The sequence below is a fragment of the Enhydra lutris genome, unplaced genomic scaffold, assembly GCF_002288905.1.
Source record: "Enhydra lutris kenyoni isolate GAN:26980312 unplaced genomic scaffold, ASM228890v2 scaffoldscaffold39, whole genome shotgun sequence".
In the NCBI taxonomy this organism is placed as follows: Eukaryota; Metazoa; Chordata; class Mammalia; order Carnivora; family Mustelidae; genus Enhydra; species Enhydra lutris.
In genome coordinates, this window is record NW_019154123.1 from 28,326,335 (window position 1) to 28,340,830 (window position 14,496).

The 14,496-nt window shown below is 40.6% G+C and overlaps 1 protein-coding gene and 1 long non-coding RNA gene across 2 annotated transcripts in view; one reads left to right on the top strand and one right to left on the bottom strand.

Moving 5' to 3' along the window:
- Positions 1–10,914, bottom strand: part of LOC111155024 (UBX domain protein 7) — a 56,463-nt gene extending 45,549 nt beyond the window's left edge. The window contains exon 1 of the mRNA XM_022515037.1: positions 10,785–10,914. Within this exon, the coding sequence (XP_022370745.1) occupies positions 10,785–10,857 (73 nt within the window). The 5' untranslated portion in view covers positions 10,858–10,914. The remainder of the gene's footprint in view (positions 1–10,784) is intronic.
- A 99-nt stretch (positions 10,915–11,013) lies between these two features.
- LOC111154938 lies at positions 11,014–11,535 on the top strand. The gene is made up of 2 exons (XR_002641113.1): positions 11,014–11,183; positions 11,270–11,535. It is a non-coding gene; the product is annotated as an uncharacterized LOC111154938 (long non-coding RNA).
- Positions 11,536–14,496: the final 2,961 nt, after the last annotated feature.

Consider the following 14,496-nt stretch of genomic DNA (forward strand, 5'->3'; position numbering starts at 1 on the left):
CTGGGTACCTGAGGATAGAGACACCAAACAGCTGGAATGAAGATATCAAATTTTTCCTCTGGCCAGTCCTACACACCGTAAGGAAGAAAAAACATTCTTCACGTTCCTCAGTTCCCAAGCTAGGGAGTATAGTGTAGATATTAAAAGCACAGATACTACACAAATAAACCTGAGTCTGACTTCTAGTCAAGTTGTGTGACTCTGATCTAATTACTGATTTCTCTAGCTCTCAGTTTCTTCAGTTATAAAATGGGGATATTACCAACTTCATGAAGTACTTGTGTAGATTAAGAAAATTCACATTAAAGAACTTGGAAAATAGGCAGACAAATTGCCAGAGTAAGACATCTCAGTTTTCTTTCCTTCACTCATCTGATACTATGAACATGTCCTTCACTCATGTTAAACACTCATTTTGGTTTATTTTTGTAAAGCAGGAATATAACAAAAAATATCACTCCAGAAAAAAAGAATGCTATAAAGAATAAAACAATATCAACAGATATCTGCTTTAAAGAAATGTGTAACTAAGCAGCATTCCAATATGACTGAAAAGCATCAGAAGGTGTTATAGGGGCAGTAGAAAATTCAATAAAAGTATAAATAAGTATTCCAAAATTTCCTAGGTCTACAGGTTTATTGAACTACAGATTAAAATAGAATTTATTAGGGGCGCCTGGGTGGCTCAGTGGGTTAAGCTGCTGCCTTCGGCTCGGGTCATGATCTCAGGGTCCTGGGATCGAGTCCCGCATCGGGCTCTCTGCTCGGCGGGGAGCCTGCTTCCCTTCTTCTTTCTCTGCCTGCCTCTCTGCCTACTTGTGATCTCTCTCTCTCAAATAAATAAATAAATAAAATCTTTAAAAAAAAATAGAATTTATTAAAAGGGATTCTACAGGGAGTGACTTTAAGACACAAAAATAAAGCTATTAATAAAGGAAATAATAACTGTGATATTTTGGGGGTAGATGGTGTCAATACTCGAGGCCCAGAATTGCCATCCTATTTATAATCCTTATTTAGCTATTTAATGCTAGAATCTAAGCTGTAGGCAGCATATCCCAGACACAGCCCCATCATACCTCTGTTGACAATGTGACAGGATAACTTGCATCACTGGCACTTGCCAGGTGAGTGACCTGTAAGAGTGTTCAAAAAGAAAGAGCAGGGTGCCTAGGTGGCTCAGTGGGTCAAACCTCTGCCTTCGACTCAGGTCATGATCTCAGTGTCCTGTGATCAAGCCCCACATCAGGCTCTCTGATCAGCAGAGAGCCTGCTTCCCCCTCTCTCTCTGCCTGCCTTTCTGCCTACTTGTGCTCTCTGTGTCAAATAAATAAATAAAATCTTAAAAAAAAAAAAAAAAAAGAAAGAAAGAGGGGTCTCTACCTATGAATATTTTTTTAAAAGGAAGCACATGCTAAATCCTGGCAAGACTCCAGAAGGTAGTATGTGAGAGCGGCCCAAATAACAAAGTACACCATTCACTTTCTTAAATAAAGCCAAATTATCTGAGTCATCTTGCTTGTATAATCATTCTTAATGTATCGGTTGTATCACTTAGTGCATCATTTTAGAAACATAAGACAATGGAGAGATAATTAAAGGTTCCAGTGGTTCTTGATGTCGGGAAGTAGTAGAGCATTTAGTAATGAGAGAGACCATTTTTGGTGTTTCATGACTGGGGACTGGGGGAGCATGGCTGGCGTTTAGTGGAGAGAAGCCAGGGATGCCATAAGACTTTGAAAAATGCCTCCTCCTCCCCAAAGACTGCTCACACCTTCATTCCAGACTTATGACCTCCAGAACTGTGAGAGAATAAATGTGTGTAAATCCATGCAGTTTGTGGTAATTTGTTACAGTAGCCAAAGGAAATATATACAAGTGCTAAATCTTCTGAAATGGATAGAACAGTCCTACACAACAAAAAAACTGTCCAAGTCAAAATGCCAATTACACTCCCACTGAACTAAATAGGAGTATGAAGAAGTGAAGGTTAACTGAAAAGGCAGAGAAAAAGTGTGGAGAGCTAAATAATATAGGGGAAAGGAACAGTGATCAACAAGTTTAATCAAGTTGCAAGTTTTATCTATATATTCAGAGGTAATAACTATTTCTGATGGGTCAGCTATAGAAAATTTGAACTTCTACCTTATTATACTCAGAATAAAAAACGTATCTTTTTAATGGGGGAGGGACTAATAACAAGTTTGCAGATTTAAACTATCTGTGCACTTGTTTAAATACGCTTATTTTGAGGTCTCAATATTATAGGCAACAACAGGATAGCTTAATCTAACCCTGCATCTTACTGTGTTCAGGTTGGTCTAACAAAAATACCTTTGACTGGGTGGCTTAAACAACAAATACTTCTTTCTCACAGCTCTGGAGACTGGGAAGTCCAAGATCAAGGCTCCAGCAGACTTGGTATGTGGTACAGGCCTGCTTCCTGGTTCAAAGACAGCTGTCTTGGGGTGCCTTGCTGGCTCAGTCAGTAGAGCATGCAACTCTTGATCTCGGGCTTGGGTGTTTGAGCCCTACACTGGATGTAAAGATGACTTAAGAAAATAAAAAATTTTGAGGTGCCTGCATGACTCAGTTGGTTAAACGACTGCCTTCAGTTCAGGTCATGAGCCTGGAATCCCAGGATCTAGTCCCACATCAGACTCCCTGCTGAGCAGGGAGTCTGCTTCTCCCTCCGACCCTCCCCCTTCTCATGCTCTCTTTCTCTCTCATTCTCTCTCAAATAAAGAAAATATTAAAAAAAAAAGGAAAAAATTCTTTTTCAAGTATAAAAAAAAAAAAAAAAGGACAGTTGTCTTCTTACTGTGTCCTCACAGAAGGGGGATGAGAAGTCCCTGGGTCTGTTTTTTAAGGATACTAGTCCCATTCTTATGACCTAATCATCTCCCAAAGGCACCCACCTCCTGATACCACCACACTGAGGGTTTAGGATCTCAACATATAAAATTGGAGGAGGGAAGCATACAAAAATTCAATCTATAATCTATGGCAGGAGCTCCACTTTACTATTTCTCACTACATGAACCCTATTTACCCCTTATCTTTTTCTTCTTCCATCTGTTTTAAGCCTGCTAATGGCACTAAAGTGCATTATTTAACCCAGCCTGTGGTATACAATTTACCAGTAGCCATTTCATTGCTGCTGCCTCTTAGTTCACACTCTCTCCATTAATGACTTGATAAAGGAAATAGCCCAAAACCTGTAATGCAGCCCACATCTCCACCACAGCTGGAAGAAAGAAATCAAGAGACTTTCCAAACTATAGTAGTTCCCTATGCCTATTCTTTATATCACTTTCAAGTGCCAAAAAAACCAGTCTCTCCCCTACTTTCAAGGAACCAAAGTAGAGAAGTCAGAGAGAGAGAGAGGAGAGAAAGAAAAGAAGAAAAAGAGAAGAATCCCTCTACAGAGCCTTATTATCCCAGAAGGATAGAAAATAGAAAAAATTAGTCTCTCCACTACTTTCAAGGAACCAAAGTAGAGCAGTCAGAAAGAGAGAGAGAAAAGAATCCCTCTATAGAGTCCTTATTATTCCAGAAGGATAGAGAACAGAAATGATAAAGACACAAAAGAGACTGCTTTTTAGTTCTACCTTTCCCCCAGAAATGGTAACAAAGTAAGCCAGACTGTCCACCTAGAAAACGGGAGTGAGTGATAGTTGCAAGAAGTAGGGTAAAACTTAACCTCATCAGTCTCCCATCCTTATGAAGTTTTTAAGCATTCAGGAATTAAAAACATTAAAAAAAAAACAAACAAACAAAACAACCTTATACAGAGAAAACTAAATTTAGGAAGTATAAGAGAAATGAAATGACTGAGTTAGGGGACAGATCAACAAAGCTAATTTTTGTTGGATCAACAAAAGGAAACTATACTGAGGGTAGTAGTAATATGGTGAAAAATGCATAGGTCTAGGAGTAGACACCAGAAATCTAGTCCCTGTTCGGCCATTACCTAAGACTGTGCTACCCAAAGTGTGATCCTCAGACCAGCTATCTCTAGTCCATGACAAGATTAAACAGAAATTCCAGTGTAAGCATTTAGATACTTTTATAACGATAGAGTAATTTTATGTCTGTGGAATCTAATAATTAAAAGTTCAGGCTTGAAAGATTTATGGATGGCAAATTATCATATGAAAAAATGCCCAATATCATTAGTCACTAGGGAAATGCAAATTAAAACTACAATACTATACCATTACACACCTATTAAAATGACTACAAAAAATTAAAAATACCAAATGAAGAAAAAATACAATAAAAATAAAACAATAATAAAAAAAAATAAAAATACCAAATGGGCAACTGAACTCTCATACATTGCTGATGGCAATGGTAATTGTGACCCTGGAAAACAGTTTGGCAATTTCTTAAAGTTATATACCTAGCATATAATCCAATTATATCACTCTAGGTATTTATCCAAGGGAAATGAAAACTTACATTCACACAATCGTATGCTAATGTTTTTAGCAGCTTTATTTATAATCTCCCAAACTGAAAACAGCACAATTATCCATTCACTTAATAAATGGATAAACAAATTGTAGCATATCCATTCAATGGTATACTATTCACCAATAAAAAGGAAGGAACTAGTCATACCACACCGATATGAATGAATCTCAAATGCAGTATGCTAAGTGAAATAAGCCAGACTCAAAAGGCTACATACTGTGATTCCATTTATATGACATTCTGGAAAAGAAAAACAATAGACAAAAAGATTAGGCTATAGATGGGGGGAGGGACTGACTACAAAGGGGCAGGAGGAATTTTCTGAGGATGAGAGAATTATTTTGCAACCTCACTGTGGTTACAGAATTGTACACATTTATCAACACTCAATACACAATAAAAAGGGCAGATTTTACTGTATGCAAATTATACCTTAATTTTAAAAAGTATTTGGGTTTATCTTTGTTATTTTTTTTTCATTTTTCAAGCAATTGATTTTTATTGTATTTTATCCAAGTACTGGTCCATGAAGACTGAAAATTAAAAAAAAAAAAAAAAAAAAAAAGTGGACCTTTTTTCCAAAAAAAATTGATGAGCACGGTCCTGGACATATAACCCTAAGTCATTTTACTTCTCATTTTATTAACTTAGAAATTGGTCAAGATGGTTTTTAAGATATCTTCCACCGAGGTGCGTCTGGGCCACTCAGTCAGTTGAGTGTGATCTCAGGGTTGTGAGATCCAGCTCGACATCTGGCTCTACGCTAGTCATGGAGTCTGCTTAAGATTCTCTCTCTCCCTCTTCCACTGCCCCTCCCACCCTCTTAAAAAATCTATAAATATTTAATGATTTCTGGTTTCAGGTGCCTGCATAATATCTGACTTACTGCCAGACTCCTGATGTTGGAAGTACCATTACATTCTCCTAGTTTTCCTCTGAGATGTTTGGTTTCTTTATACTTTCTTCTTTGCACTGTGTCAGATGTTAGTGTTCCTTCAGCTTTGTGTCCTGGAGCCTACTGTTTTCTCACAGTACACTCTCTCCTACAAGATGCTATTCACATTTACAGCTTAAGAGCCATCACTATAACTCCTCAGATATCACTCTTTCTAGACCCAGTCATCTGCTTATTGAACAGTCCACTTGAAGTCTCAGAGGCAGCAACTTATCTGAAACTGAACTAACCATCTTCTTCCCAAACCTGTTCTACTATTCCACAACCTTCACAAATAGCACCATTATATACCTAGATGTCCAAAACAAAATCTGAGGCTTCATGATTCCTCTGACTTCTTCCCGTAGCTTTGTTCCCTTATCTTCCACTTTTCTGCCACAAACTTAATTCAGTAAGGACACCAGTGTCTTTCTTGGATTAAAACAACAGCCTTCGGGATGCCTGGGTGGCTCAGTTGGTTAAGTGGCTGCCTTCGGCTCAGATCATGATCCCAGCGTCCTGGGATCGAGTCCCACATCAGGCTCCTTGCTCGGCAGGGAGCCTGCTTCTCCCTCTGCCTCTGCCTGCCTGTGTTCACACACTCTCTCTCTCTGACAAATAAATAAAATCTTTAAAAAAAAGAAAAGATCAGTAGATCTTTTTTTTAAAGATTTTATTTATTTATCTGACAGATCACAAGTGGGCAGAGAGGCAGGCAGAGACAGAGAAAGGGGGAAGCAGGCTCCCCGCCGAGCAGAGAGCCCGATGCGGGGCTCAATCCCAGGACGCTGGGATCATGACCCGAGCTGAAGGCAGAGGCTTTAACCCACTGAGCCACCCAGGTGCCCCACCTTCTACTGATCTTGATACCTACCTGTTTTCCACTATAGCTAAGCAGCTCTTTCTAAAAAATCTAAATCTGGTTATGTTACTCCCCCAGTTAAATTCTTCATTGACTCCACACTACACTCAGAATAAAGCCAAGATTTAACATGGGTTACAAAGCCCTTCCTAATCTGGCACCCACCCACTTACATCTTCAGCTTAATTTACTGCGTCTCCCATTAGCTATGCCCTATTCATTCGGAATGATCATCGACGCCCCAAATCTACTGTCTCTTCTTTCTTTTCTCTATACGTGTGTATATCTGTCCCTGTGTGTATATCTGTCCCTCTCTACTCCAGACCTTTGTACATGTTCCTTCTGTCAGAAACACCTCTCCTCTTTTTTCTTTCTTTCTTTTATTTAAGTTCATTAGTCATCTCCTTTAAGTTTTAGCTAAGAAATTATTTCTTTTGGGAAACCTTTCTTTACCTCCATCTTCTGTGCTCCCATAATAGCTACCTACCATTCTCCCATTGTATTATAATGCCTATTTATGTGTCTGTATTCCCATTAACCTTTATGCTTTTTGGTTAAAGCACCTTGTCTTAACGGACACCTTGTCTTGCCCATAGTAGTATTCCCAGGACCTGAATCATACCAGGTACACAATAGTCTATCAATGCTGAATTTATTGGTACTCCACATCAGGCTCAGTGGGGAGCCTGCTTCTCCCTTTGCCTGCTCTGCCTGTTGCTCCCCTGCTTGTGTGCACTCTCTCTCTCTGACAAATAAATAAATAAAATCTTAAAAAAATCTGATAGGGCTTTTGAAAGCAGTCAACAGTCATTCAAACCCAAGTATGATGAATATCAAGGGAGATCAAACTGAGTAATACCATAAAATATAGTAAACTATAAAGTAACAGGACTGGTTTTCTATACAACTTCAAATGACTCTAATATCAATCGTAAAGGAATACAGTTTCTCAATCTGAATATTACAAAGACTAACTTCTCTTGGCTACTTGCTTATCAGAGTTTGATCACAGAAAAAATATTCATGATGTAATATTAACTGAAAATCTTTGAATTCTAAATTATGTATACTATGATCCACAATGTAAAACTAGGAAAAAATAATAATAAAAATAAAAGTAAGTATGGATGTCTCAGTGGTTCAATGGGTTAAGCATCTGCCTTCAGCTCAGGTCACAATCCCAGGATCCAGGATTGAGTCCCACACCAGGCTCCTTACTCAGCAAGGAGCCTGCTTCTCCCTCTGCCTGCTACTCCCCCAGCTTGTGTTCAATCTCTCTCTGACAAATAAATAAAATCTTTAAAAAATAAAAATAAAAGTATGCAAACAAGAATTGGAAGATAATATGTAAAATAAATAATATTGCTGTTGTGAGGGGCACCTGGGTGGTTCAGTTAGGTGGGCTTCTGCCTTCAGCTCAGGTCATGATCCGGGGTCCTGGGATGGAGCCGGCATCAGGCTCCCTGCTTGGCAGGGAGTCTGCTTCTCCCTCTCCTTCTGCCTGTCACTCCCCCTGCTTATGCTCTCTCTGTCAAATAAATAAAATCTTTAAAAAAAAAATATTGCTGTTATGAAAGATTAGTTTTTACTTTTTTCAAAATCATTTCATGTTATGATTTTTGTGCGTGTGTGATTTAAGTTTTTTTTTTAATCAGAGTCAGGGTGCCTGGCTGCCTCAGTCAGTAGAGCATATGACTTTTAATCTCAGGGTTGCAAGTTCAAGCCCCACATTGGGCATGGAGCCTACTTAAAAATAAATAAATAAAAATAGGGGCGCCTGGGTGGCTCAGTCCATTAAGTGTCTGCTTTGGCTCCACTCATATCTCAGGGTCCTGGGATGGAGCCCTGCCCCGGGAAGTCTGATTCTCCCTCTCCCTCTGACCCTCCTCCCTGCTCGTGTTTGTACATGTATGCTCTCTCTCAAAAAATAAAAATCTTTATATAAATAAAAATAAAATTTAAAAAAATCAGTCATTACACCTAAAGCTAATACAATATTGTGTTAACTATACTCAAGTAAAAATAAGAAAAAAAATCCATCATTACTTAATACTCACACATCATATAGAGAGATCTGTTCTATTTAATGAGAAATAAGACTTAAAATTCTTTCAGTTTTCTGTTCTATTTTTAAATGCCACAGAAAAGGTAAGGCTCACATTTTTTAAAATGCATTGCTTTCACCATAATGTTGAGCTTCCAGATAAGTAAAATATTTTTGAAATCACAGCAAAAGCTCTTAAGGTCAATTTAATTCATTCAACAATGAATAAATATCAAATGCCCTTTTATCATAAAAACTACAATTTAAAACATGTGGACAGAACCCCAAACTTTCTTTTTTAAAATATGTGAAAAAGACTAAAGGAGTTAATCATGTGTTTCTAACAATCACTATCTTGTTAAAAAAAAAAATCTCTGAATTTATTATTTTTTTAAAGTTTTTTTTATTTAAGTAATCTCTACACCCAATATGGGACTCGAACTCATGACCCTGAGCTCAAGGGTCGCATGCTCTTCTGACTGAGCCTGCCAGGAGCCCCAGAATCCCCAGAATTATTAGTAGAAATTCATAATACATTAAGAACCATCTAAGGTATTTTCCCTTTTACAGACTTCCAGATACCACTGTCTACTAAGGGTCTCCAACCTGATTCAGGAACAGAAAGGCCTGTGGCCAGGAAACAAGCCATGTAAGTTAGCAGACAGAAACAGAATTTAAAGCAAGTGAGATGTTTTATCTCACACTTTGGGTTTTGTCCATATCTAACAAAAACGCTGAGTTAGAAAAAATAATGTGAGGTTCTGAGTTCCTGAAGGGGTGGTCGTTAACATAAAAACGGTCTGAGATCCTGAAGTGGAGGTAATTAACATAAAAAACTGAAATTAAATAGGTGATATCTTAAACCAACTCTAGAAAAATCTAAAGATTAATAATAATTCCTTCTATATCTGATTCACTACAAAGATTTTTCTATAAAAAGGTAATGCTGCCAATATTAACTTATATACACAATAATTTTCTAATTTTCCCAATAACAGCAATCTGCTTAGACACTGGGAAATGCATTACATCCTTAACAGTCCAATCACAAAAATTTTAATATATTAAGAAAAGTTGATCATTCCATTCCTCATCCCAATTTTACTGCAATTTTACTTTGCCAATTTTGACGTGATGTTTCATGCCCAGCAGCTAGATAAGGCATCAAACGTCTAGTTGTCATCGCAGAGCAAAAGATAAAACTAGCTTTAAATTATAAAACAACGCGCATACAACTGTCTGGTTAGAACAATATAAAATTTTACTTAATCAGATCTTACATGTCAAATTCTAGGTACATTAACAGTAGAAACATTCTCTGCACCTAAAAAATAACGAGATTAAGTATAGATCTACTCAGAGAGGGAACTAACATTCTAACCTCCTTCCAAAATGACAAACTAGAACGGCAAAATTACACTCAGGCACATGGAGTACTTTTCTCTCAAATCACTCCACAGAGAACTTCATCATTTGCTCCGCCCTCTAATAACTCATGCAAAAAAAGTTCAGCACCATCAGAGAGAAACAAGGCATAGAGAATTCATAGAATGGCTTAGGGCCTTTCCTCCAGGCGGTAAGAGCATCTCCGTGTGCCCTTTTCAGGGGTCCAAAGGGAAAGAATAACCGAGGATTTGGGGGATGCTGACACCCAAAAACTGACTTTCTCTCAAAGAAGTTTCTGCCGCCATCCCTATTTAATCAGCAGGAGGCTCCGGCGCCATCGTCCCAGTCTTTATGATTTTATTATGGGGAGGTGGGAAACGCCACCCAGGATTCCTCCAGGCCTTCCCTATTAAGGTTGGGGGGTCCCCCTCATTCTTCTCTTAAAACCTCTGTCTTAAAGGTACTCCTCAGCAACCCCCCTTCTAGCGGCCTATCCCCCAGGATCGGTAAAGGCACTGCCGAATCCCCCAGTCTCGCCGTTAAGGCGGGAGGGCCCGAGCACGCCAGGGCCACGGCGATGGCTCTGAGGGGCCCAGAAAGGGGAAGGGCAGGCCAGGGACTGGAGGAGAATGACCTGGCCGAGGAAGAATGGAAAAAGGAGTTGAGAGATGCACTGCACCCCAGAGCTGCACAGAGAAGAGAAGGTGATGAAGGAGGAGGAGGGCGGTGGCCCGGGTGCGGCCCCCCACCTCTCCCGCCCCCAGGTCCCCGGGCCGGCGGGGGCGGATGAGATCGGCCCATTCCCCGGGTCTCGACTGACAAGGGGGGCGTTGGAGGTAGTGGGGGTGTCTCCCTCCACACTGTGAGGAGGCCGAGAACGAGGTATGGGGTGCGCGGGGGGGCTGTCTCCCGCCTGAACCCGGAGACCCGACGCCGTCGTCGCCTCTTCCTCAGAAGGGAGGACGGGAGCTGTGGGTAAAGCCCGAGGGAGAAATGCATGAAGGTAAGGGGAAGCTCGGGGCGGAACGGCCGTCCGCTCCAGACCCCACTCTCCACCTTCCGGTAACCGCGTCTCTTACCGGTGATGGCGGTGAACTGCTGAATTAACCCCTTCAGCGCCGAGGACGCCGCGGAGCCCCCGTGGGCAGCCATCTTACCGCCGCCGCCGCTGCCGCCGAACAACAACACAGACACACACGGATCGCCCTCCCCCACCTCGCCGCGCGGTTTGCGCATGCTCATTGACCGCCCCCAAGCTCCTCCCCCTCCCGCCCCGCCCCCCTCGAGGCGATCGGCGCAGGCGCACTTCTAGACCCGTCCGGGAGCGCGCTCTGCTTTCCCGGTTGGTTGGCTGCCCGGTTGCTGCCTCCCGGCAGCATCTTTTACAACCTCTGGTTCCTTCCTATTCAAGCTCCAAGGCCAGTCTCACAGGCGCGGTATCTGTTCTTGGTTTCCGCAATCAACTTCGGGCTCGGCAGGTAGCAGGTTCTTTGCGTTTCAACTTCACAAGTTTTATTGACAGACCCAACTGCCGATGACAGTTTTTCCTTCTTTTTTTTTGCAGCTCCATGGTCCTCTGCTAGGTTTTCTGCAGCTCCTATCAAAATACAAAACCTACACTCATCGCACTGAAGCGTCTTTCGCACCTGCTCCCCAACCCCTAAACTAATTGCCTAGCTAACCTAGTGCGACGACCCACCCAACAAAGTAAGATACCAGAACACTTCGTGCCAATAAAGCACTGGGTGCAGAGTCTGACATATAGCAGATTTAAACAAATGATTGTCCAGTCCACTTTCCTTTCAATAAATTTGTCAACCCATGTCTCCCTTCAAGGTCTCACTTCGTTTCCTCACCTATAAAACGAGGAGGTGTCATTTAGGTAAAAATAAAAAGTGTTTTTGTATATACAGTGTGTGTATATATATATACATATATATATAGAGAGAGAGAGCGGGCACTGGAAAGTTGTACTCAAAAGGATACTGATGACCCCTAGAGAGGGAAGCAATAAAGGGGATGGAAAAGGGGGACTTTGAGTGTTTTTTATCCTTTATTTTTAAAAAGATTTTATTTATTTTAGAGAGAGCGTTTGCAGGTGAGTTGGGGGAGGGCAGAAGGAGAGGGGCAGGCAAACTCGCTGAGAGCTGAGAGTGTGGCTGGATCTCATGACCCTGAGGTCTTGACCTGAGAGCAGAAATCAAGAATGGGAGGCTCAACCCACAGAGCCATCCAGTTGCCCCATCTTTTATTTGTAAACAAAGATAATATTAGTACATTAGTTACATTTTTTTAAAAGATTTTATTTATTTCACAGAGAGAGATCACAAGTAGGCAGAGAGGCAGGCAAAGAGAGAGATAGAGGAGGAAGCAGGCTCTCCGCTGAGCAGAGAGCCGGATGCGGGACTCGATCCCAGGACCCTGAGATCATGACCTGAGCCGAAGGCAGAGGCTTAACCCACTGAGCCACCCAGGCGCCCCCATTACTTATATTTTTAAAACAATTATAGGGGTGCACTCAAAATTGATGATCCCTCCCTTTATTTATGAGAATAAAATTAAGGAGACTTAATTTAGGTTCTAACCTCCCAACCACATATATTTTGCATCTACATAAGAAAATGGCCCAGTAAAACATGAGAGGAGTCATCTGGAGAACTAACCCATCCTCAGAGTGTGTAAATGTGCAGCTGGGGTGAATTAAGAAATAACCAAGTCAAGTCAAGGTAACTATAAGGTAATAGCTTCAGAAAGATATGACTGATATCTTATGATTGAAGATATGATTGATATGATATCAGAAAATGGACTCCTGATCAAGAGTATTGTCAACTAAATGACAAAGATTGGTCCTAGCACCTCCAGGTTGCTGCAATTCTCTGGGTGTGTTGGGGACTCCTAAGGACTAGTCATGGATTTGGGAAGCTGTTTGGCTCACACTGACACAGAAGTACAAAAAAGCAGAGGAAAACAAGGGCAAGAAACAGTGTGACCTCTTCATTACTTTTTAATTTTTTTTTTTTTTTGAGAGTGAGTAAAGTGATAAGAGTTTTATTAAGTGAGGGTACAGGAAAAGCTCTCAGGAGTGAGAGGGGTCCTGCCAGGGTTGCCCTTACTTACTGTTTTATTAAAGTTGTGTTGTTTTTTTTTTTAAGTAATCTCTATACCCAATGTGGGACTTGAACTCACAACTCTGGGATCAAGAGTGGCACACTCCATGGGGTGCCTGGGTGGCTGTGAGTCAGTTAAGCATCTGACTCTTGATTTCAGCTCAGGTCATGATCTCAGGCTCAGGAGATGGAGCCGGTAAGCCATGCTTACCATGGAGTCAGCTTCAGACTCTCTCTGTCTCCTTTGGACACCTGGGTGGCTCAGTCAGCTGGGTGTCTGCCTTTGGCTCAGGGCATAATCCCAGGGTCCTGGGATTGAGTCCTGCGTGGGGCTCCCTGCTCGGAGGGGAGCCTACCTCTCTGCCTGCTCTGCCTGCTCCTCCCTCTGCTTGTGCTCTCTCTCTGACAAATAAATAAATAAAATCTTAAAAAAAAAAAAAGACTCTGTCTCCCGCTGCCCCTCCTCCCTGCACTTTCTTCCCCCCACCCAAATAAATAAACCTTCATTTTTTTCTTTAAATTTTTTCTTTTTTAAAAAAAGATTTTATTTATTTATTTGAGAGAGTGAGAGAGAGAATGACCCGGGGTGCGGGGGGGGGCGGTGGAGGCAGATGGAGGGGAAAAGCTGAGCAGGGAGTCCGACAGGGGTCTCAATCCCAGGACCCTGGGATCATGACCTGAACCGAAGGCAGACACTTAATGACTGAGCCACCCAGGTGCCCCAAGAAAGTATATTTAAATACATTCTTCAAATCATAGAAAATATTTTTAATGGACTATCCTCAGAAAATAAACTACAAAAATATTATATTTTGAATAATGAAAAACTTAAAAAATTTTAAAAATATTTATTTGAGAGAAAGAAACAAAGATAGTGAGAGAGAGCACAAGCAGGGAGGAGAGGGAGAAACGGGCTCCCTGCTGAGCAGGAAGCCTGAGGTGGAGCTCGATCCCAGGACCCCAGGACCATGACCCAAGGCAGATGCTCAACTAAGTCACCCAGGCACTCTGAAAAATTAAAAATGTTTAATAATAAAGGGTAAATATCCCAAAGCTAAACATCAGTTACTATTTGAATTATCTCACCAAATTACACTAGGATTTGTTTTTAATTTTAGGTCTAGTTTTAAAACAATCTGTAACATGTTACTGTACTTTAATGGAATGACAGTAAATGAGCTAGAAGAGATAGTCAACATAATCTGATTCAACATTAGCATTTTATCATGACTCTTCTGAGATTCAGAATTTGAGAGAGTTGTTTAAGGTTACAAAGCAATAGGGTAGAGCCTAGAATCCCAATTCCTTGAATCCTAGACAAATGTACTATACTTTGATTGTAAATGACAATATTTCTTTTGTTTAAAAAACAGATAACTATATTAGACAGCTTTTAAAAATTCAACTGTTGACACAAGACATAACAAAAATGTAAGGATAAAGACTGAAGGAGAAAATAAAAACGATATACAGAGGTAGTATTAAGAAAATGAAAGCTGGAGTAGCTGTATTAATTTCAGACAAGATAAATTTTAAAGCAAAATATATCATCAGAGATAAAGAGAGTCACTATATAATGGCAAAAAGAACAAATAACCAGAAACATAAAATAATTCCAAACCTGTATATACCCAATAATATTGTCTCAAGGGTGTATAAAAAATTAATGTTTAAAGAAGAA